Source organism: Egretta garzetta, unplaced genomic scaffold, assembly GCF_000687185.1.
Source record: "Egretta garzetta isolate BGI_Z169 unplaced genomic scaffold, ASM68718v1 scaffold788, whole genome shotgun sequence".
In the NCBI taxonomy this organism is placed as follows: domain Eukaryota; kingdom Metazoa; phylum Chordata; class Aves; order Pelecaniformes; family Ardeidae; genus Egretta; species Egretta garzetta.
In genome coordinates this window covers 306,149-330,599 of record NW_009260668.1, presented here as the reverse complement: position 1 = coordinate 330,599, position 24,451 = coordinate 306,149, and the positions used below count along the sequence as shown (strand labels likewise).

Here is a 24,451-nt window from a genome sequence, read left to right as displayed (position 1 = left end):
AAGTGGGAGTTGCAAAGGACTTGTTCAGAAGTAACTAGTTTGAAATTTGTTGTTCTTCAGGAGATTAAAATGCAACGTGCTTTATCAAATGCCCCAAAGACTTTGTCTTTATTATGGGATAGAGCTTTATGGAGGTAATGGTAGATGGATACTACTGTAATAGCGGTCTTCTTACATGTTACCTCTTGCTATAATTCCTGATGGTACTGTTACCTTTTGTTTCTAAGGTAGGTGACTTAAGAATTACGGAGGCAAGACAGCAATGTTTTGTGTTGAATGGAAAAGCACTAAACATTTTGCTCATTAAGTTCTTTCATAAACAAGGCAGTGTATTTAAAAAAGTGCAAGAACTACATATATAGAATATTTTATTAGTATTTTTAAGAGGACCTAATAAATGCTCTTGCTATTTGAGAAATTTCTGTGTAAGTAAAACTTGTTTTAGATGTTCATCACCAAAATATTTGTATCTGTATTACCTTAATCTTCATAAGTAACATGGAACACTATGAAAGCCTTTGCTGCAAAGCTTCAGTGTTGATTTTAATGTTGTAATTGTAGGCACTGCAATTTAAGAATCTACTGCAGAGTTAGTTTTACAGTCATCCTTCTGACTTAAGAAGAAATTAGATAAATCAGTTCCACCATTAAAAAATGCTGTCCTTCTCTTTTTTCCCTCCCCCTTTCTCCAGGTGTTCCTTCAGATGCAGATTCTTCTGCTGCCAGTAACAAAATTAGTGGGGCAAACAGTTCCAAGCCGAATCGCCCTTCCCTCGCTAAGATTCTCCTATCACTTGATGGGAATGTTGCCAAACAGCAGGCGTTGTCTCATATACTGATGGCATTACAAATCATGTATGCCAGGTAGGCATGCAAATGTTCTTGTCTCTTGCAGAGCAAAAGATTGCATAGGTTACCATCTATTAGGGTCTCTTGAGTCAGATGTAAATTTTGGACAAGTTTGGACTCTTCAGGATGTAGGCCTCAGCTTCATATACATTTTCTTTTGATGTTGATGTTAGCTTTATGCTAACATGTTACGTTTTCTTTACAGAAGCTCCCAGTGCCTGGGGCAAAAATTGTTTCTGTAGCTCAAGTAAATAATGTAAAAGAAGTGTAAGTAAACCATGATAGATGATGTGGAGGAACCAGTGGAGTGCAGGGTGGAAAGAACAATAAAACTTTACAGTGCTGTCCTTGTTGGTGGAGAAAAGAGTATTCGTGCTAAAATTTATGGAGAGAAACTCACGTGAAATAGTTGCCTTAAAACACAGTATTTAAGCATTAGGCCCAAAGAAGAACAGAGATAAACCACTCTCTGAATTCCAGAGCTTGGAAACCTTTCCTTATTTTATTACGAAAAGCTAATAAATTTTTTTCTAATTTCAACAAGGGAGTATAATTAGGTTTTGTTAATCTATCTGAAATGATTTCAGGGATGCAGTTGTTGGAGCATTGATGCCTGCAAGTATGATTGCGCCAGTAGAATGTCCCTCTTCATCACCAGCCCCCCCATCAGATGCTACTTCTACAGGAAGCCCTGCAAATGGAGATGAATGCATGCTTGTAGGAGATATAGAAGAGAGGCTGAGCCCAAACCCATGGCAGGACAGGAGAGGGGAGGTAAAGTATGGAACGAATTTTTCCAACAGTGTTTAACAGTAAAGCTGAACAATACTGTCCCATTGAGTTTAATAATAGCAGAGATTAAACAGTTCTTTCATGGTCTGATTTCAGGATTGGGTACTCTGCATATGTCAGATTTGGAAAAATAATGTGAAATCAGTTTTGAACTTCAAGGATGCACCGTGTCATTTAAACACAGTTGTGATGATTTCTAATAGTATTTTAGAGTTAGCATGGAAATATTAACCGTTTGACCAGATATTAAATTCATTTCACAGGAGTCATCTTAAAAAAAAAGTCAAGACTAAGGGAATATTTGACAATTACTTAATGATATGTAATTGTAAATTTATATCAACTAATGTAGATAGGAGGACGTGAATGGGATTCTACGCTGTTGATTCCCAACTGCCAACAGAAGCAGAAAAAAAGAAAAGACTTGCTACTGAAGAGATCTTTAAAAAGACTATTGATTTGACATGTATTGTTAGGGCTTCTCTTCTACATTGTAGACTTTTTCTACAGGCACTGATGTTTTATCGTATGTTTTTGTAGCAGCTGGTATTGAGGGGGGTGTTGGCTGGTTTGCTGTGCTAGGAACGTAAAATAGAAGCTAAAAATACAGGGGGAAAATCTGTTGGTTTTGAATTTATGACTGCTTTTAAATTGTTGCTGTCTTTGAATGTAAGCCCTTCTAGTAAATAATTAGTCTTGAATGTTTTACAGTATCTTGTTGCAGCTTTTGTTAGTTATTATTTGTTTTGGGTAGGTTGTTCCTTCAGAAGATGCTGTGACACCGTCTGCTGTAACTCCCTCAGCTGCTGCTGCCTCTTCCCGTCCTTTCATTCCAGTCACAGATGATCCTGGAGCTGCCAGTATTATTGCAGAAACCATGACAAAAACCAAAGAAGTAATGTTCAATACCTTCCTTAAAACTTAAGTCCTTACCGTGGTTTTATCAAGCAGTTTTGACTATAAATTCTATAAATTCACTGCATTTTTTAAAACCTATCCAAAGACACAGAGCTTTTTTTGGTTTTTTGGTTGTGGGGTTTTTTTTTTTTTTTTTTTTTTTTTTTGTCTGAAGTTAAAGGAGGTTAGTTTTAGGAAAGCTTTTTCACTTGAGAAATGGATTTAACAGTAGGATAATTTGGGGGCCATATAATCCCAGAGTTACGAATTGTGTTTTAAACTTTAAACTTCTTCAGACAAGTTAACTTGTTTGGATTCAGTGAAATAATTCTTTCATCTCCACTGTCTAAATATTTCCGCAATTTGTTTTGTAGGATGTAGAAAGTCAAAGTAAAGTATCTGGTCCAGAACCGCAGTACTTGGATGAGTTTACTAGTCTCTTAGTACCAGATGACACACGAGTCATGGTTGACCTGCTAAAGCTTGCTGTGTCCAACCGAGCAGGTGAAAAGGGAAGAGATGTTCTTTCGGCTGTGCTGTCTGGTATGGGCACAGCTTACCCACAGGTCAGGTTTTGTTTCTGTTGCATTTTAACCATGTCCTTTTTCTTAGAGCTTACTAGAATATTTTCTTGTATTTGAAGTGCAGTTCAGCATACTGAGAAACTTAATAAACATGAAAGTTTGAGTTGAACTTAAATGCATGTGAACCTTCATGATTTTAAAAGAAATATTATGTGAATATATGCATGTGCTACAAATGTCAATAGTAGACTATTTCCTCAATTTGTCATGCTTCAATTAGACATTAAAATGGAAGCTTAATGAACTGTATCTATGTATTGGACAAGAGGCTGTGGTTATTGGAATTAAGCTGAATTAAACCCAGTTCTTACTTCCTGGATCTGTGGAATGTTTGTTTAAAAACTTCCATGTTGGTTTTGTTTTGTATCTGACTTCATTTCTCAAATCAATGCAGTAATTATTGCTAGCTAAAAATACTGTTAATATATTGTTAATTATATAGTAATTCTTCTTAAAATTTAAGATTAACATTTGATGCGTTGAAGTTTCTGACTATTTACAAAGTATCCGTGAGTGTGGGTTTTTGGGACAAATGACCAACAGAATTGCTCTAATACTGTATACCAGCATCTATATGAAAGAATGTTACAAATCAGGAATTATTTATAGAATATCTGCTTACAGTAATGAACTGAAAGTTGTTTAATGTTTATTGTAGCTTTATGTTGTGCTTTAACCCTAACTGGCAATGAAGCACCGCACAGCCGTTCACTCATCCTCCCCTCATCCCCAGTTGGATAGGGGAGAGAATCTGGAGGGGGGAGGGGAAAAAAAAAAAAAGTACACCCCATGGTTGACATAAAGGCAGTTTAATAGGACAGAAAAGGAAAAGAAAATATAATAATAATAATGATAAAAGAATATACAAAGCAAGTAATGCACAATGCAGTTGCTCACCACTCGCTGCCTGATGCCCAGCCCATCCCTGAGCAGCAGCCCCCTGGCCAACTTCTCCTGTTCATATACTGAGCATGACACCATACGGTCTGGAATAGCCCCTTGGCCAGTTGGGGTCAGCTGTCCTGGCTGTGCCCCCTCCCAGCTTCTTGTGTACCTGGCAGAGCAGGGAAAGCTGAAAAGTCCTTGACTTAGTGTAAGCCCTGCTCAGCAACAATGAAAACATCAAGGTGTTATCAACAGTCTTCTAGTACTAAATCCAAAACACAGCACTATGCCAGCTACTGGGAAGAAAATTAACTCTATCTCAGCTGAAACCAGGACACTTTACCCTTCAAATATTTTTTCTAAGGAGTAGCAATGCATTTCTTTTAAGATGCTCATATGATGTAGTTAATTTATGGCTTTGCACTGCCTAAAGACTGGTTTGAAACATCAGAAGTGATTATATAAAGCTGATTTTTATATTCTTTTGTTAAGCTTGGCTTCTCTAACCAAAAAGATGAATAAGGACTTTGCTAAGGAGTGTGCATTGAATTGAGAGAAATTTTATTTATTTATTAATTGTATAAATGACGAGACAGCCTCAATTTTAAACAATGAAATCTTACAATATCTCTGTCCGAGTAAATGAGGATTATGGGAGAGTCTAACTGATGCTATTCATATAGAGACAATTTTTTTTTTCTGCCCTCTCCCCCTATTTTCAATGGTCAGCTATGTATACTACTGTTCTGGGTTTGAGATGTAGCTGTCTCCCTCCCAGCCCCAATTAGATGCCTGCTATATATGCACTTACACATTAATTCTGGGTTTTTGCTTCTAGCATTAATAGTGGGGAGCTGAACAACTTTGTGTTTGTAGGTGTTTTTTGTGGTTTGGGGTTTTGTGGGGTTTTTTTGTTTTTGTTTAACCTTGAGATTCATGATTTTTTTTTTTTTTGAAACTGCTTAGATTTGAAACGGGCTTAGATTTCTTGGACTAATCCAACTGTTTGTAAACTATATTTTTTTAGGTTGCTGATATGTTGTTGGAGCTGTGTGTTACTGAACTAGAAGATGTAGCAACTGATTCACAAAGTGGTCGCCTCTCTTCACAACCAGTTGTGGTAGAAAGCAGCCACCCATATACTGATGATACATCTTCTAGTGGTACAGTTAAAATACCAGGTATAGACTTCTTAGAGTTACATTACTAAAATTCAGTTAATTTCAAGCCTGCATGCATAAAATTTTTCCTTAGCTTGCAAAATTGTGTATTGAACTTTTAAAGCCATGTTGTGTATCCTCTTGCTATAATGAAGTATTTCTTAAAACTTACATACTGCATGTACACCTTAATCCTGTGAAATAAGCATTTTTGGGTTCACTGGCTGTGACTGCAGCTGTATATCATTGCTATTTTCTGTTCAGTTAAGAAGCTGAGAAAGACCGAGTCTTTTTCAGGGTCAGTAATTGAACACCTACCTTCTTGAGCATTAGGGAAATACTCTTTTCTTTTTAATGCTGTCCTTTCCTTTAGTGCTTCCTTCAGTATGTTACCTCATACTTAACAAAAGGTACAGGCAACAAAGAGCTATTTGCCTTAACTGTAAATAGACATTTTTTTTTGTCTGTTGCAGCTTTAGTTTGGAATGTTCTGTCTGCTAGCCCCTACTCACATGAGCTTGCTACGATGTAAGCTTTTCAAAAAGAAGAAATTAGACAAATGATGTCATTAAACCAAAGGAAGTTATTTTTATTAATGAGCCCTATGGCTTCCAAAGAACTGTATTTGATTTCATGTGGACTTCTAAAATACTGCATTTGTTCGTGGTATTGATAGCTCTGTAGAAATGTGTAAACTCTTTGTTGCTGTTTAGGTGCTGAGGGACTGAGGGTAGAATTTGATCGCCAGTGTTCTACAGAGCGGCGTCACGATCCACTCACCATAATGGATGGTGTCAACAGAATTGTTTCCGTCCGATCAGGTTATGAGAACTAGTGCTTTTTAAAAATACCTTGTGTGATTTACTGTTAAATGCTGAATGAAATGTACCACCATCTGTGACTGACATATTGTGAGGGATATGCTAATAGAAAAAAATGGAAAAACTATGTGAATTGATACCCTGTTTTAAACTAAAAAAGATGTAGGGTATAGACACAGACATGTAAGAGTGATCTTGCATCTCTGAATATAGAGAATCTCTTGAAAGAGCATGTTATCATGCTCTTCCTAAGAGCAGTTAGAGCGTAAAAAAAAAATAAAATCAGTGTTTAGCACCCCTGCTACCTTGTGTGAATTTATGTATAATCAAAGTCCATTTTAACCAATTGGAACACGATTGGAAAAGGATACTTCTTTTGTTAGCTTTTTTCTTTTTCAAGTAATACTTACAGAAATTTTAGCTTTCATACAGTCAAGACAAATGCTCTTCTGCTGTCAAATACCCCAAATAATAGCTAGGCTCTCTTTCTGTTTTCTGCTCTGGCCTATGTATGTGACACTACATGAAATCTTCACATCTTTTATCCTGTTACGTCTGATTTCATTTTTATGCACTAATAATTTACAGTAAATTTTAGAGGAACATTTTTAATCTCATCAAATTTTACATTGAACCTACCAATACGTTATATTATATGCAAGGGTCTCAGTAGTTACTGCCTGTGCTTAATATTTCTGAGCAGTCATGATGTGGACTTTTACTGTTGACCTGTGTTTCCCCAGACTATTTCAGATGCGCATGTGTTTCATTATTGAGATATTTCTGATTGGATTCCTGGTTGGAAAGAGCTGTAAAGCTTTATTTAATGTGTATGTTATATATTTTTGTAATATGAAAAGATAATTTGAAAATAGGACAATGGATTTTAGCAAGATCTCATAATTGTCTTTTGAATGTGGTATTAAAAGTACTGAAGGTATCTGTTAGCTGTACTAATTGAACTGTTTAAGACTTAAGTTTCGTTAATACAACACCTTTATAGTTATGTTCATGTGCTTTATATATCTCATTTTCTTGAATGCATCTATGTGATGTTCATAATATATAACTATGGAGGGAAGTAGCTATGGATGAGTGGCTTGCATGTTGGCTCAGACAGTATAGATTAATATGTTCATGTTACCTCCTGTAACAGGTCGTGAGTGGTCAGATTGGTCTAGTGAACTGCGAATTCCAGGGGATGAACTAAAGTGGAAGTTCATCAGTGATGGCTCTGTGAATGGATGGGGATGGCGATTCACTGTTTACCCTATCATGCCAGCTGCAGGTAAGGTATCATGTATGACGTTTACAGAAGGGCAAGAGAGTAGATGTCAGTTTTTTACAGTTGCCTTTATTGCATGGTATTTACATGCCAAAGTTCAACAGTTCATTTACTAAGAAAACATTTTCATTCATACTTAGGAAACATTTCTAACAAAGTCCTGAGAGGTGTACTTGTACATAGGGAAGAGATAAAAATATTTTGTAGTCACTCTAGTTGGCCTCTTCATCAGTGAAGAGAGGATACTTTTGAAACAAAATGTTTTTTATTTTTTTTTTTTTTTTTTAAAAAAACACGTCTACTTTGGAATTATGTGAATTATGTAATGAAAGTGCCTCTTTTTTCCAGTCCCTTCAAAGGGAGGTGGAATAGACCAACTCAGCTACAGACTGGCACTCTAGACTGCTGTATTCGGTCAGCTAAATCCTGCCTATGTTCTGTTCTTATTTCAGTCTGAGGACAAATCTTCCCCACCTTTTTTTGTTGTTGTTTTGCTTTTTGTTTCTTGCAGGCCCTAAAGACCTTCTCTCAGATCGTTGCATTCTTTCATGTCCCTCAATGGATTTGGTTACGTGTTTGTTGGATTTTCGCTTAAATTTTGCTTCCAACAGGAGTATAGTTCCTCGACTGGCAGCTTCTCTTGCAGCTTGTGCTCAACTGAGTGCCTTAGGTAGGTGCAGTCTTACCATTAAGTCTATTTGTTCGAAGTTAAAACGATTGTTTTAAGTAATTACGTTCTTTGTGTGCTTATGTTTCCTTAGCTGCTGGCCACAGAATGTGGGCCCTGCAGAGACTACGGAAACTGCTCACCACAGAGTTTGGCCAGTCTATTAACATCAATCGGATTCTAGGGGATAACGATGGAGAAACACGAGCTTTGGTAAGAAGGCAGCGATGTGTTCTCCCTCAACATTTTTCACATCAAAATGTATATGAAGCATTAAAATGCTAGCCCTGATGTACAACATTTCTGTTATTAATGGCAAAATATGAAGTGTGCAAATGAATAGCCTTCTTGCACAGGTCTGCAAGTCTGCTTAAAAAAAAAAAATAAATTACGAATTCCAATACTATATAGATGTGGCTTTGGAATTGCCAAAAAGTGATAGAAATGTTTTTGTATTAGGAAATGGATGTAGATGATACTTCACATAGCTAACTGTAGTTTGGGAAATTACTGATGTTTTGTCATTGTCACCTAAATAATTTACTTTTTGCAATACAGACAGTAAGACTAACTTCTTAGTTCTGTGATTTGTCTAGAGTTTCACAGGGAGTGCTTTAGCTGCTTTGGTTAAAGGTCTTCCAGAAGCTTTGCAGCGACAGTTTGACTATGAAGATCCCATTGTGAGAGGTGGCAAGCAATTGCTCCACAGCCCTTTCTTTAAGGTAATGGGGTACAAATCAGTAAAGAATTCATTATGGTAGTTCTGGATCTTTTTGTGAGATGTGGTAAGCTCCCCTAGTCCTGTATCAGAAATAGTTTCTGACAAAATCAGAATACTACTTCTAAAAGGAGAATCAAATATACAAACAAAGAATAAGGAGTACCTAACTAGGTGGTTTTTGGTAAGTGATTTCTGAGTTGTCCTAATAAGAGTGTACATTTCTATTTATTTATTTAAATATTCTGAAGGTTTTATTTACATTTAGTTGGAACAAATAAGGATGTCTTAAAGGAAAACTATTCAGTTTTGGACACTGTACTTCGAAGTACAAATAAAAAAGCTGAGGAAGTCTAGAGAAGAGCAACAAGAATAAAAGGCTGAAAAAGCCTCCCATGTAGTAAAAGTTAAATTAATAGGACTTACTGGTATTAAGGAAAAGAAATTCTTAAAATATGTAAAAGTTTATACAGAGAAGAAGTAATCCATTGTTCACAATCTTCATCAGTAACATTGCTTTGAGATTTGAATCAAGTCAAAAATCAGTTGAAAATTGATTTAATTTGTAGGAAGGAGACTTAGTTTAGAAATGGAAGGTAAAAAGTTCAGCACATGATATTTGACATGGAAAAGTTAATCTAGGAGTGTTTTTTTTCCACAGTGGGGATGTGACAATTTCTATATTGGAAGAGGAAATTAGATACATAACTATGTGAGATAGTGTGGGTACACTTGATGCTGCCCCATCAATGAGGGTAATGAAGATGGTTTTAAATGTCCTTTGCACTTTGTGTCTGAGACTGTGGTCAGACCCTACTGATCTACGAGCTGTTGAACTACGTCAAATGCATATTAATTTTTATTATACATTTTTGATACATCTCTAAAATGTTTTTTTTATTGTCTGCAGGTGCTTGTGGCTCTTGCTTGTGATCTGGAGTTGGACACTCTCCCTTGCTGTGCAGAGACACACAAATGGGCCTGGTTCAGGAGATACTGTATGGCATCCAGGGTTGCTGTGGCTCTTGATAAAAGGACACCATTACCTCGTCTTTTCCTTGATGAGGTACTGTAGGAATATTTTAAACTATTCATGGAACATGCATAAGTGTTTCATAGTGTTTCATTTAAAAGATATACTGAGTTTGAAGTATTTTATGCCGACTGTGATAGGAGTAACTGATAGTTTGAATAATATTGTTTAATCCAAAATATTTTACAGGTGGCAAAGAAAATCCGAGAATTAATGGCAGATAATGAAAATATGGATGTTCTTCATGAGTGCCATGATGTCTTTAAGAGAGAACAGGATGAGCAACTTGTCCAGTGGATGAATAGGTTATTTCTTTCAACTGTCATTGGTTTGGTCTTGTGATGCTTTGTTGTTGTACAATGATAAACTGCAATTTTTGTGACTTTTTAAAAACTCTTTTAAAATTCTGTTTATTTTGAATTTTCTGCAGACGGCCCGATGATTGGACACTTTCAGCTGGAGGCAGCGGAACTATTTATGGTTGGGGTCACAATCACAGAGGACAGCTTGGTGGGATTGAAGGGGCAAAAGTCAAAGTCCCAACTCCATGTGAAGCTCTTGCTACCCTTAGACCGGTGCAGTTAATTGGTGGTGAACAGACTCTGTTCGCAGTGACTGCTGACGGAAAAGTAAGGATACAACAAATGCATGTTAGACTCTCTTGTAATATTTCATCCTCAGTCAGAATGGGTTTGGCTAAATAAAAAAGAAAGTCCAAAGCACAGATTTCTTATTACTGTTATTGTTATTATTAGTATTTGCTGATATTATTGTTGTTGTTTTATTTTTTTAAAGAAACTGAACTATACCCACTCAGCCAGTGTGGTCTAGGAATTCAGTGCACTATAGCATTAAATGCATGAAACAAGACACATACTTTAGTTCTCAATTCAAAACTGTGATCAGATTTTGGAAGGCAAAGCTGAATACAAGTAACAGGCTCACAGAGTCCCATAAAACAAGACAGACAGTAAAATGTGATGGGGATTATGTGTGTCTGACAGGGGAGAGGTGCAATTGGAATCTGAGATTGTTCACAGTTGGCTAAATGCCTGTAAATTAGATACTGCAGGATCTAATTTGCAGATGCTTAAATCCTGAGTGAAAAGGAGCACCATGCAGAGGTTTAGCATAAGGTATAGGAGAAAAAAAATAAGTTCACGAATTTGAAAAAGTCTTTATTTTGATACAGATGGCAGCTTTGTGTGAAGAATGTGATTGAGAATTTTAGCTAGAGCTTTTTGTAACAGTTACATTTATCTAGTGACATACTGTAATGATTCCTCAGCAGCCAGTATCATCCTCATTAATGATTCACAGAAGGGTAAGAGACAGATGAATGACATTGCTTGACATCATTCTATTGAGAGAATTTACTTTCAGATAGACAAAAAGAAAATGAAAAGCCATACTTAAAACTGTATTTTTTATGGGATGGAAGGGGAAGAAGCAACTGTGTTTAGGTGTGTATATTCCACAGAAGAAAAAAATTAGAATAATGCTGCTTGAAAGGGACCTACAGACGATAGATGATTTTGTAATGTTACCATGCAAAGCTATGGTTTCTTGATACTTTTACAAAATCAGCCTTAGGATTTAAAGTGAAATCTTTTAAGTCAGTGACAGTTATATTGACTTGAATGTAACCATATTTTCATGATTTTTTTTGTGAAATATTTCAAAATATTTCTTACTTTCCAGAATTAGGGTATAGAAACATGTAAGAAACTGTTTTTTCAGGCTTTCCTTTAACTGTATTCTAGTATACATTCATTAAGAATTCTTCTCTGCAGCTCTAATGAATGTTCTTCAAGAGACAAACAAAATCAAATTTTATTCTTCACTTTAAAGCTGTATGCCACTGGATATGGAGCAGGTGGTAGGCTTGGAATTGGAGGAACTGAGTCGGTGTCTACTCCAACTTTACTGGAATCCATTCAACATGTGTTTATAAAGAAGGTTGCAGTGAACTCAGGAGGAAAGCACTGTTTGGCATTGTCTTCTGAGGGAGAAGTTTATTCTTGGGGTGAAGCAGAAGATGGTAAACTTGGTCATGGAAACCGAAGGTAAGTAACACTTTAAGAAGTTATTTTTAAAAGCTATTAATGGGTACCTATTGTGGTTGCTTTGTATTTGAAGTGCTACGTGAGTACTGCCTATAGTAGTCAGTATTCAGTAGTGATGTGGAAATGTACATTTTTAAATCGAAGAACCATAAAATATTTTTCAGACAAACAGTTACTCTGATTTCTGCCATTAGATGTCGTGTTCTAACATATCTGTGGATGCTGAAGTCTAGTGGCTTTCCTTTGGGACCTGTCTCATAGGTGTGTGGAACTTCAAAGCGCTTTAGGGAGCAAAACTGCTGTTCTGCTTCTGATCTCCACATGCATTGTTGCCTACATTAAAGGAGAAGTTGTGTTGCGTTAGAGATAAGTGTGCTGATCCAAAAAGAAAAAAGGAATGCTGCACTCTGTGGGGGACAATAGTGCATTTTATGCTAGAAATTTTGATAATGTATCTTAAATTGGACTGACTTTCCAGTGTAAATGCTTAGCTTTGACTAGATTTTAATGGACGTGGTTTTGTAGTTTTAGCTTAGCTGTAATGCTGTAGTATAACATATGGTAAGATACTTCTAGCTTTTATAGGCCTCTAAAAATATTTCTGAATGACTAATTAAACATGAATCTTTAGGATATTAAACTGGAGCAAAAGCAAATAATTATTTTAGGTGTTGTCATACTGATTTTAAAAACCTCTCTTCATACATAGATGAATGTGAACGGTCCATTCTAAAAGTTTTGTCAAGATAAATATTTTCATTTCAGCCCTTGTGATCGTCCTCGTGTAATTGAATCTCTGAGAGGTATAGAAGTGGTTGACATTGCTGCTGGGGGAGCACACAGCGCATGTATTACTGCTGCAGGAGACCTTTTTACATGGGGAAAGGGGAGATATGGACGCCTTGGGCATGGAGATAGCGAGGACCAACTAAAACCTAAACTGGTAAGAAACCTTTGGCATTCTGTACAGTCTTAGTCCAGGTCTTACCTTCTGATTTGTAACTTTTTGCATTTCTGCATGTAAAGAATGAAAGGGCAAAATGGTGGCATGTATTTGTGAAAAACGAATAGTTGCTTTAGAAAATAAGAATGGATGGGAAGAACGAAATGAAAGTGGAGCTGCAAAACTTTGCTAGAGGTCACTGAAGAGCTTATAAGGAATTTGTTTTAAAGAAGACTTAAAAGAAAACCCCAAATCAAACATCCCACCCCCCAGTAAGTAAATTCCACGGGAGTAGATTGCACTGAAAGTAACAAGTGAGCTGCTTGTCTACTGAGTCCCCTCATTGTTACTTCCTGGAAAATATACCAGTGATTGCAGTGATAGCCACTTAGTCACTTGCAAACTGCTTTTTTTCCTGATGTAATTATACTCTTAATTCTCATGATTGAATACTGAGATCTTACTGAAGTATATACTAAGTTAGTGAGAATTTAACCTAAGTAGTTACGAAGTATTCAATTGCTATTTACTAAAGAAATTTGAGTTTAGCAATTATTGATGAAGCAGATAGCTGTTTCCATTTGATTATTAAGTGGCAAATTTGAGAACTGGGACAGTAGGGAATGTAGGAAGAATGACTATACCAATTAGCTGATGAGTTGTAATTCAGACCATGGTAATCCTGTGAACAAGACTGTAAGAGCTTTAAGTTAGAATAGTGGCATTAAGAAAACTGCCCTGCCTTTGAAACAAGAGGTCATTTTGCTACCTGTTTGCTTGCTGAAAAGACAGCAAAGGGTAAGATTACATTATTTTAATCAAACTAAATGTTAGTTTGTTATTTTTATTCATAGCTCTGTGCATATATTTCTATTCACACGAGTATTAACTTTTTTCAGTGCTTGAATTTGTGGGATGAGCCATCATACATTCTTAGTCCACTTTAGGACATTATCACCTGTATCCAGATGTTCTCATTCCCCTGCCCCCCAAAAAACAAGGTCTACCTAGCTTTTCTATACATCTTTATACATCTTTTTCCCCCTCCATGTTCTTGGTTAGTTATGAAAGTAGATAATCTGTAGATGAGTTGAAGTACATGAAGTTTCATGCTGCTTTGGATGATGGATTGTGCTACCTATGATCTATTTCAGGTAGGGGTGACGATGGGGAAGATGCCATATATGTGGGTCACCATCCTTTTACTTTGATGAATCCAAATCCCGTGCTTCATCACTAGATGGCAGCATTTCAAAAGATGCTGATTAAATTCAGATTACAATGAAAGTGCAATTGTAAACTAGTAAGAGTATTTGAAAATAAGACTTCTTTTTTTTTTTTCCTTATTGTATACAATACTCATCCAGAGAGCCTGAAATTATTTCAACAGAATATGGTCTTTGATAACTTCACATGTTTTGTATGAATTGTTTTCCCTGACTTTTTAGGCCAAAAAGGTTTAACTAGTTCACCAATTAAAAATAATAATCCAGTATTTAAAATACAGTTTCCATTTTGCTGGTTTGAAAAAGAGCAAAGCCCTTTGAGTTGCCTTTATTTGTTTGTTCCCGCAGTGTTTCAGACTTTTAGTTCCAGTGAAGCACCTCTTCAAGTTGGGTTTGTGATCTTTTCTGAAACTAAACGAATGAGTCTTCTATTGTGAACAAAAATGAGTGCTGTCTTTACAGGTGGAAGCTCTCCAGGGCTACCGTGTGATTGACATAGCCTGTGGCAGCGGAGATGCACAGACATTGTGCCTGACTGATGATGATACAGTCTGGTCTTGGGGTGATGGAGATTATGGAAAACTTGGGAGAGGAGGCAGTGATGGCTGTAAAGTACCAATGAAGGTATTTGAATGCAATTTCTTCATTGTTTTAGAAACCATGAGGTTGATGGAGAATGCTGAAGACAGATTTGCCAATATGTGCAAACTTCCACCCATCCTGGGACATCAGGATTCTTCTGACTGTTGTTGAGAATGAACTTTGTAGGCTACAATGATAAGTCTTTAAATTTTGTGCTGGCTGTTAAAGTTGCACTTGAAGGTTTTTTCTTTGGAGAACATTGCTGGTTCCAGCAGTATTTCTCATTTTAATTTTGCTTCCTGTCAAAATGTTAGATTTTGCCAAGAGATCTTCATATTTCCTTGTCTTAATAAATTTCCATACCACTGCTGAAGTCATAACTTCATTCCAGAAAAGGGTATCAATTGATTAAAAAGTAATCTTACTTTATATTAAACCTTTGATGTGAATGCCTGATTGACTTGGGATTTCTTCATATGTTACAAATGAAATCCATTTAGCCATGTAATTTGAATTCCGGCACTTGTTATGAAGATGAACATTGTTTGTTTTTGAGAAACGTATATGTCACTGAATATACCTGCACACAGTGAATTTTAGATTGTTAGTCCAGAATTGCACTTTATTACCTGGATACAGGTGTCCCCATTCTGTTTCCAAATGGACAAAGCCTGCCAGCCTGTCCCAAATAAGTTTTTTATTGCATGATATAACACAATATGAAGATGGGTTATTTATGTTTCATTAATCATCAGACCCATAGGATTGATGGTAAAGTGGCATAAGGACCTACACAGAATAAATAGGAATGGTGTACTGGAGCTTTAAATATTTTTACAATGTCAGCAGAATCATATCCACATAGAAGCTAGGGATGATTGCTACTGAGGATATGGAGACAGACCCTTACTGTTTCTACTAAGGGGTAATTGCTGAGTAACTATTGGCAAAACATACTAGAGATGATCTTCAACAGTTTGCCAAATCTGAGCTGCTTTTTAATGTTTAAGTAGTAAATGGTAGAAAGATGAAAGTAGAATTCTGCTAAATGATCTACATACATATTTTAATTTATAAATACACATATAGACACTTACCCACTTGCACATTACATTTTACTTAAGACAATGCAGTCTATGAAACTATAGCCTCCTTAATTAACTTCTATTTCATTTGATACTCTTTTTCCCAGATTGATTCTCTCACAGGCCTTGGAGTGGTTAAAGTAGAATGTGGATCACAGTTTTCTGTGGCTCTTACCAAATCTGGAGCAGTATATACATGGTAAATATTTTGTATTAGTTATTATGACAGTGTTAGATGTAACCTTGTCTGCAACAGGTATTAGTGTTATACTGCCTTCACTGTTTTGATTTTCACCCTCTATCAAAACTTTTTTGTGTTCCTCTGTCTTGATTAGTAATAAAATCTACCATTTTGGGGAACATTTTATAGTGCTATATAATTGAAAAATCAAAGTATTTTGTCTTAAAGACCTAAGCACAGAGTTGTCATTCCAGGCACTGACCACTGCAAAATGCAGAGGTTCCAAGGAGGTCAATAGAAGTGTAAGCCTGAAGTGTCATGCAGTGTGGAAGGTGATAGCATAAATAACATTCTCGTATATTATCAAAATTGTGTCTAGCTTGTGGTGGCTGTAGTCTGAGAATTTGGTTTTAGTTCGTTATTTTAATCTACTTACACCATTCCAGATTTTGTACTTTAAACTACTAGACTTAAGCATTTAAAAAGATGAAGCAAAATACCTTCCCAACATCCTTCTGCCCCCTTGTTTGCATGGCATTAGAGACATCCTTAATATGTACAAAGTTCCAGTCTCTGAGGTCAGCAACCATACTGGCTTTGCAGATGAATGCTTCTAATGCTTGACCCTTTTAAGAGGAGAAAAACCCAAACAACCCCGTGCTCAACTGGTAGAAGGACCTACACAGAATAAGTAGGAACAGCATATCGGAGGCTTAAGAATTTTTACTGTATCAGCAGAATCACATCCATGTCATATGAGCTAGGGATGATTAATGTTGAATATTTGGAGAATATTTTGGTATTGGACTGTTCATCTACAGATCAAATGCAGTCTGGTGTTCTGTTTTTTCCACAATTAAAACACAGTTTTGAAATGTTTTACCTTCTTTGTGCAGGGGCAAAGGAGATTATCATCGGTTAGGCCATGGATCTGATGACCATGTTAGAAGACCACGACAAGTGCAGGGACTCCAAGGAAAGAAAGTCATTGCAATTGCTACTGGGTCTTTGCACTGTGTTTGCTGCACTGAAGATGGTATAAAAATCAAATAATTTACTTAGTTCTCAGGACTGAATTTGAAAAAAATTAAATTTTATTTTTTAGTCAGCTGTTGGTAGGTTGTCCTTGCTAAAAATGCTGCTCCTTTATGTGCATGGACATATTTTGTGTTTGCAGATGTTGTGTATTTCTTGAGCAGCAAGCATGTAATCGATTTAAAATGATCACATAAAACCAACTGAAGGTTTTTAATTAATAAAAAATAGAGTTCGGTTTTCATAAACACAGGTGGTCCAAGAAAACTGTAGAGTGTTCAAACTAACTACAGATTGGTCAAGCAGTAGAATGAATGGATTTGGCTTTTTTTTTATTTCAGGGTCTTCTGAACCTGCTGAGTTTAACTTGCTAAATGAAGCACTGCACAACTTTGCTTCTTACAGAGCAGGTTGAGACAGTGAATATTCTTTGTAGCAGACCCACTCCCACATTTAATTAACAGGTCTGCACAATAACTGAGTGTTATAGGTGCTAGTGAAATAGGATATAGCTGCAGAAAATGAATGCTTAGAAACAAGGTTGCTATTTTAAAAGTATTTTCCAATTATCTTGCAACAGTAAGCACCATTTTAATGTTGTCTTTAGTAATACAAACTATTATAGGATTTTTTCTTTTGTCTCATACAAAATGTTAAGCTTTTCTAACTTTTTTTAATATCAGCTTTTTCTGCTATGAAACTATCAAAGATAGGATGTTTCTGGTCTATCTGTTGTTCTTCTCCACCATTTCCTCCTGTTCTGGAACAGAACTTTGAAGTTATACAAACTATGAAGAAATAAATGTATCTTATACTAGCTGCTCTACATAGACCATGGGTCTAACCGTGTCGTTCAAGATTTACCTGAACTAGATAGTGGATTTCAGGAAGGCTATCAGTCCTAGTAAGCTTGATTACAGTCCAAGGCCTCATTCAGTTAAATGATTTATAAATGCTAATTAAAAAAAAAAAAAAAAAAACCAAAAAGCTTCTGTCTTACCTTCAGAACAATTAATTATTTTTATTGGTTTAGGGGAAGTGTATACATGGGGAGATAATGATGAAGGGCAGCTTGGAGATGGAACAACTAATGCCATCCAAAGACCACGCTTGGTTGCAGCACTTCAGGGTAAAAAGATCAACAGAGTAGCCTGTGGCTCAGCACATACTTTAGCTTGGTCAACCAGTAAACCTGCTAATGCTGGCAAGCTCCCTACACAGGTAATATTTTTGGCTTATTACATTCAGATTTTAAACATACTTGGTATGCTTAGTTGCTGATCTTTCAGTAGATGTGTTTCCTTTCTAAATGCCTGCATAAGCTCAGTGTGATTTGATTTGGCTTCAAGTTTGAGTCAGTTACTTTGGTTTACTTCCATATTTCCAAAGAAGTATTCCAAATTTCTGACATGAGAAAGCCTCTTCATTCAGTTGTTAATCCAATGCAGAACAGTAACTCAGTTTGCAAATTGACAGGAATTTTAATTCTGTAGTGCAGCTATGAAAATCACATGCCTTCCAAGGGAGTTTTTCATTGCTTGCTTTATGTTGAGAAGATTGTTTTTTGAATATTCTGTCTTTCAACTATAATGCCTGGGTGTAGTGATGACAGGATGCAAAATGTATCTGCTTATGGATAAAGAGAATTGTAAAATATGGTATGCAAGAATAGTTTAACTGTTGTGTTTTTAATACGTTTCAGTTTAGATGGATACTATGAGTAACTGCAATAAACAACTGAACTCCATGCATTAAGTTTTGACAGTGTGAATAAGCAAATATCTGAATTTCTAATATAAATTTACCTACAAATCTTATAAATTGTTGTTCTGTTTAATAAAATAAAATATATAATAATTCTAATTTACATTTGGATATCACTGCCTTATCATAGGTTCCTATGGAGTACAATCATCTGCAGGAAATTCCCATAATTTCATTGAGAAACAGGCTTCTGCTGTTGCATCACATTTCTGAACTCTTCTGTCCTTGCATTCCAATGTTTGACCTTGAAGGAAGACTTGATGAAACTGGCCAAGGACCCTCAGTTGGATTTGACACATTACGGGGAATACTGATATCACAGGGAAAGGTATTTATCAGAATGTTTTTAAGGGAGCGATTTGTAACTGTAAGTGAAATGTACTGTTTAAACTATGTATCTCAATTTGTTCTGTAAGTTGTATATCAAATGTTTGCTTTCTGATTATGCAAACTTCCTTCATTGTGAATGTGTTCTTTTTATTAGTTTTCCTCAATTCTTCATCATTGTGCTTTTTGTGTTGATCTTGAAAATAACTTTGTAACTTGAAAATAACACTGTAAATCCACAGTTTGTAGTATAGCCAAATTCTTCAAGAGTATTCAGTAAAAGATATCCTAGAAAAAAATGTAAGATAGGTATGAAATGGTCATTTTCTGCTTTTTATATTGCAGTTGTCATGATCAGGTGATATACTGGTAGATCCAAAGCTCTACAAAGGTACAAACTTGTTTTAGAATGGGCTAAAAGTGAGGACAGGATGCCTAGGAATTCAATCTCAAATCAGTAAAGAAAGTGGATTTTTATACTTGTAAGTGAAGTCAGTCGTGAGAAAATCTAGATAATTATAATGCTTCAAGACTACAACGCTTATTCAAAACTTCAGATATGGGAAGCCTTTAAAAGGCCTTTAAAAATTCTTAAAAACATGACTTGCCTTCAGTATGTTCATCAGTTTTGGATTTGAGTTTTCTCACTGCCATAGCAACTTATCTAACAAAAACCAATAACCTTATATGAACAGACAAAATCTGCTGGGAGATACATTTGAAAACGGAAGCAGTTAAGTTTTCCTCTGTAGTGCTGTTCTATGTTCTTCTATGTCCTTTTAAATAAGATGCATGGCCTGTAGCTAGACCCCTTAGCATGTATTGTCTCAAGGTCTCTTTCTGTAGACTCCAGTAAAATTGCGTAGTAACTGAGCAATGCAGCAGTATACATGCTTCACAGACCAAGAGAAGACCATGCATTTTTCATCAAAACCTAAATTGGAAAAAAGGAAAGGGAAATCCTAGCTATTCTGTTCATGACGCTTTCGTATGTTAGTGCTATTATTAGGGAGTCTTTAGGTATATGTCGTTAAGTATTGGAATGGGTGTGCAGGAGGCACATTCAACATAATTTAAGAGTCTGCAGAACAGTGGCAGAAAGGCTTCAGATATAAGATAAAATGTGATATAGGCATATTTTATGCCAAAAGCATTGAACAGAGAGACCGGAAGTTGCAATGCCATATTTATATCTAGGCATTTAAGTCAGGCTTACCGTACTCTGGGCTGCATCAGGAGAAGCATGGTCAGCAGGTTGAGGGAGGTGATTCTGCCCCTCTGCTCTGCTCTGGTGAGGCCTCACCTAGAGTACTGCGTCTAGCTCTGGAGCCCTCAGCACAAGAAGGATGTGGACCTGTTGGAGTGGGTCCAGAGAAGGGCTACAAAAATGATCTGAGGGCTGGAGCACCTCTCTTATGAGGACAGGCTGAGAGAGTTGGGCTTGTTCAGCCTGGAGAGGAGAAGACTGCGGGGAGACCTGATTTGCGGCCTTTCAGTACCTAAAGGGGGCCTATAGGAAAGATAGGGAAAATCTTTTTAGTCGGGCCAGCTGTGACAGGACAAGGCGTAATGGTTTTAAAGTAAAACAGGGTAGGTTTAGACTAGATATAAGGAAGAAATTCTTTACAATGAGGGTGGTAAAACACTGGAACAGGTTGCCCAGAGAGGTGGTGGAGGCCCCATCCCTGGAAGCATTCAAGGCCAGGTTGGATGGGGCTCTGAGCAACTTGATCCATTTGAAGATGTCCCTGCTCACTGAAGGGGGGTTGGACTAGATGACCTCTAGGGGTCCCTTCCAACCCAAAACATTCTATGATTCTATGATTCAGAGATTCTAAAGATTCAATAATCTTTTTAAAGCTTGCTTGAAACTGACAGTGTAAAATTAGATCCAAGTATTTAGTGAGAGAACCTCAGATACTTGAATTTGCATGAAAAGTCTAGTTTTTATTTGTTGTTTGTTTATTGCCTTCCATAGCAAGAACATCTTATCTTTGGCTTTTTTGATTGTTTTTCTCTGATATTAATTATTCTCCATATACATACATTATTTATACCTGCACTCAGCAGCATACTGGTTGCTTAGTAATTGAATCTGGGTGTAGTGCACCCTTTCAAGCTGTGGTTTTGCATGATACCGGAGAGACTCTCTTCTTTACTTTTTTTAGTGTCCCAACTGTTTAAGGCTTGAATTGTATTAGCAGAAATAACATGATCCTTGACTAACATCTCACAGCGCTATCTTCTGTTGCTTTTGTTTATTTTCAGTATTTCAAAAGTATTTGATGCTTGTTTCCGTTTCTTCTAAAGAAAGACTCAGAGGTGTTATGCCTTTTCTAGTGTTTTGTGATGTACTCAAAAGGAAATTGCTGAAGGATGGTATTGCAGGATCAGTTTGCATGATACCGGAGAGACTCTCTTCTTTACTTTTTTTAGTGTCCCAACTGTTTAAGGCTTGAATTGTATTAGCAGAAATAACATGATCCTTGACTAACATCTCACAGCGCTATCTTCTGTTGCTTTTGTTTATTTTCAGTATTTCAAAAGTATTTGATGCTTGTTTCCGTTTCTTCTAAAGAAAGACTCAGAGGTGTTATGCCTTTTCTAGTGTTTTGTGATGTACTCAAAAGGAAATTGCTGAAGGATGGTATTGCAGGATCAGTTTCTCTGTTCTGCTGAAGAGTCTTTTTTTTTTTTTCCTGAGTTGAACTAAGTATGTGGTGATCTGCGAAATATGTGCAGCTTTCTTAATTGATTGCAATTCTCCCACTATTTTAATTTTTTGTTTTCCTTTTTTAGGAGGCAGCCTTCAGAAAAGTTGTGCAAGCAACTATGGTGAGAGATCGTCAGCATGGGCCAGTTGTAGAGCTCAACAGAATACAGGTATCTTAACCTGAAGTTTTGATTTTAGTGTCTGTATGTTTAGCCCGTAGTGCTATACATATGTCAAGTCCCTTTGTTCCAGCTGTTTGGTATCTGAATGCTGAAGGGTTGAATTTTTATCAGAGAATCAAACAATAGAGACGTGAATGCAGCAGGGGCTGCTCATTTTCTTTTCAGTATGTTTTCATCTGCACTGTAGTTGTCTGGGGGGAGGGGGATGCTTGTTGAAATATTAAGTGAATGATTTAGACTCCAATGAGCAAAGTATGTCCTGCTTGACAAAGGACTTCTTTATCAAAACTCACTACATGAGATAATTTAAGAGTGTAGTGATTCTGATCCCTTTCTTACCTTTCCAAATGGTCAGATGAATTATTTGGCTGTTGCTTTCGTAACAGAGAACATGAAGGAAAAAAAAAAGGCAAGGAAAAAAAGCTCCTGAGTATAATTAAAAATCAGGCTGATAAACTCTTGTGCTTTGCTGGTCATCACATGTGGTCATCTTGATTGCAGAACTCTTTGATACAAAAGGGCTTTTTTCCTTATCGTTGACGTTAGAAAATGTAATGTTGTGCCTTAGGCCAGATATGTCTTTTTTTCCCATAGATATTTCTGTAACATAGAATAGTAAAACATTGTTTCCATTTAAATGGACTGAAGCCTAGTCTTACAGAGTACTCGTGCATTTACTGGTGGTTTTCTTTCTTTTGTATATTGTAAAAAGCAAGAAAACCTACTCTTTGTAAAGTTAGAATAGAGAAATTGTGAAAATTTGGACTAATTAGTTTTCTCTTAGTGAACAGAAGTACATCCTATTGTGGCTGGACCCTGTTTCTGCTTCTTTGCCATTTTCTATGGGCGCTCAAGATTTCTTGTGGTAATGTTATGTGATTAAAATGTATTGGTTTAGTTTATTATTTGGGAATTGGAAGCTGAAGAGAGTGCCAGAGATTTTCCTGTAACATTTTGTGTGTGTGTGAATCCAGAAAGTCCAATAAAGTGGTGCAAGTACTTAAGCAGGAAACTAGTGAGTAGGTTTGGGGCTCATTTCCTAGTGTCCTCCTCCTACTGTTGAGTTAATTAATTAAGCTAGGCTTTCTTTTGTATTCCAGACTGTTACTTGAATCTGTCTTGAACTCTAGAAAAGAACTGGTAGCTGCAGGGCTTCCCTTCGTCATAGCTTCTGGGGGACATGAAATACTGCTGTAACACAAGTCTGTCCTAGATTTAGCTAAGTGAAGGCTGAGAAAGACCATGTTTGTAATCTGCCTGATTACACAGCACCAACCATGGGTCACAGTTTCTTGAGTTAGCTTTTGCAGAGAATGAAGGTGTGGATTCTTAAACTGTTTGATCCTTTACAATATTTAATTGAAGATTCAACGCTGCTTTACATAGTCTCAAACAGCTAATTGTCAATGTTAAGAATTTTCATCTTATTTGCAGTTGTGAGTTTAACTGCAGCTCGGCTTTAAGCTCCCTTTCCTTTCAGAAGACTCTTCTTACAGTTTGTATATTATATGGTGCAGTCAATTCACTTCATCATCTTCCTTCATATAAAATAAACAGATGATTTCTTAATTTACAGTTGTTTTCCAGACACTGACATTTTTAAAAAAAGTATTTCCTCAGCTTACCTTGTTGTTCAGTGGTTTCTTTGGAAGTACCAAAACTGGACATAACAGCTGTCTAACTTGTGATGTAAAAGCAAGTTAAACACCATTCCCTTGCCCTGAGGTCAAGTTCTACAAGGACCAGATTCCATTAGAGTAGATCACATTCATCTTACATACTACTTGGTCCTGGATCTTTTCTGTTGGGAGCCTTGTGATAGTAGGACACAGTAGTTTTATGTAGTTTTCTTGCACAGAGACAGTTTGGGACACTGTTGGAGAACTGCGTAGGGCAGAAGATGCCCTACATCTTTGTAGGATGCAGTTTTATCTATATTACTTTTTGGGAATGGTCATTAAGTGAAATGTTCCAAAACAGCACTTGGGCCTTGTTCTGGGAAGGTGTAATGCAATAGTGGAAGACTGAGCCAGAAAGTGAACTAATCATTACATGTCTAGACGGGGCTCCAGTGCTCAAGTTTACTTACTGACCCTCTTACTAGAAGACCAGATTTGCCTAGTATTTGAGTACTGGTATAGCTCATGTGGTGTTAAATGGACAGTGTGTTATGGCCTATGGGCAGATATGTTCATAATGCTGTATAATAATGTTATATCTTTGCCTTTAGATGAAAGAGATTATCACAGCAGTTGAAAGGAATTTTCTCCTCTTAAAAGGGAAACAAATTTCTGTTACCAAGGAGAATGTCTACTTTCAGGAATGTAATATTGCAAAGGATGTCCTGGTTCAATGTTCTCTGCTTTTGACACTGTTTCCCATAACACCCTCATAGGGAAGCTCAAGAAGTATGGGTTGGATGAGTGGACAGTGAGGTGGATTGGGAACTGGCTGAATGGCAGGGCTCAGAGGGTTCTGATCGGCAGGGCAGAGTCCAGATGGATGCCGGTAGCTAGTGGAGTTCCCCAGGGCTTGGTACTTGGCCCAGTCTTGTTCAACTTGTTCATCAATGACCTGGACGAGGGGACGGAGTGTACCATCAGCAAGTTTGCTGACGACACAAAACTGGGAGGAGTGGCTGATACACTGGAAGGCT

At 36.7% G+C, this 24,451-nt stretch overlaps 1 protein-coding gene across 3 annotated transcripts in view; it reads left to right on the top strand.

The window, feature by feature from the left end:
• HERC2 (HECT and RLD domain containing E3 ubiquitin protein ligase 2) overlaps window positions 1–24,451 on the top strand; it is a 117,577-nt gene that overhangs the window by 81,302 nt on the left and 11,824 nt on the right. The window contains exons 65-86 of one of the 3 annotated variants that reach the window (XM_035901074.1): window positions 693–864; window positions 1,437–1,623; window positions 2,396–2,536; window positions 2,913–3,104; window positions 5,035–5,188; window positions 5,881–5,988; window positions 7,145–7,276; window positions 7,785–7,943; window positions 8,035–8,153; window positions 8,537–8,662; window positions 9,569–9,724; window positions 9,881–9,996; window positions 10,122–10,320; window positions 11,543–11,757; window positions 12,523–12,700; window positions 14,389–14,550; window positions 15,701–15,792; window positions 16,671–16,810; window positions 17,843–18,030; window positions 18,704–18,901; window positions 21,700–21,783; window positions 22,580–24,223. In XM_035901074.1, coding sequence (XP_035756967.1) covers window positions 693–864; window positions 1,437–1,623; window positions 2,396–2,536; window positions 2,913–3,104; window positions 5,035–5,188; window positions 5,881–5,988; window positions 7,145–7,276; window positions 7,785–7,943; window positions 8,035–8,153; window positions 8,537–8,662; window positions 9,569–9,724; window positions 9,881–9,996; window positions 10,122–10,320; window positions 11,543–11,757; window positions 12,523–12,700; window positions 14,389–14,550; window positions 15,701–15,792; window positions 16,671–16,810; window positions 17,843–18,030; window positions 18,704–18,901; window positions 21,700–21,783; window positions 22,580–22,582 — 3,221 coding nt within the window. In that variant the 3' untranslated portion in view covers window positions 22,583–24,223. Of the gene's footprint in view, window positions 1–692; window positions 865–1,436; window positions 1,624–2,395; window positions 2,537–2,912; window positions 3,105–5,034; window positions 5,189–5,880; window positions 5,989–7,144; window positions 7,277–7,784; window positions 7,944–8,034; window positions 8,154–8,536; window positions 8,663–9,568; window positions 9,725–9,880; window positions 9,997–10,121; window positions 10,321–11,484; window positions 11,758–12,522; window positions 12,701–14,388; window positions 14,551–15,700; window positions 15,793–16,670; window positions 16,811–17,842; window positions 18,031–18,703; window positions 18,902–21,699; window positions 21,784–22,579; window positions 24,224–24,451 lie in introns of those variants that run through there. The other 2 variants (XM_009645649.2, XM_035901076.1) reach the window with 2 other exon arrangements.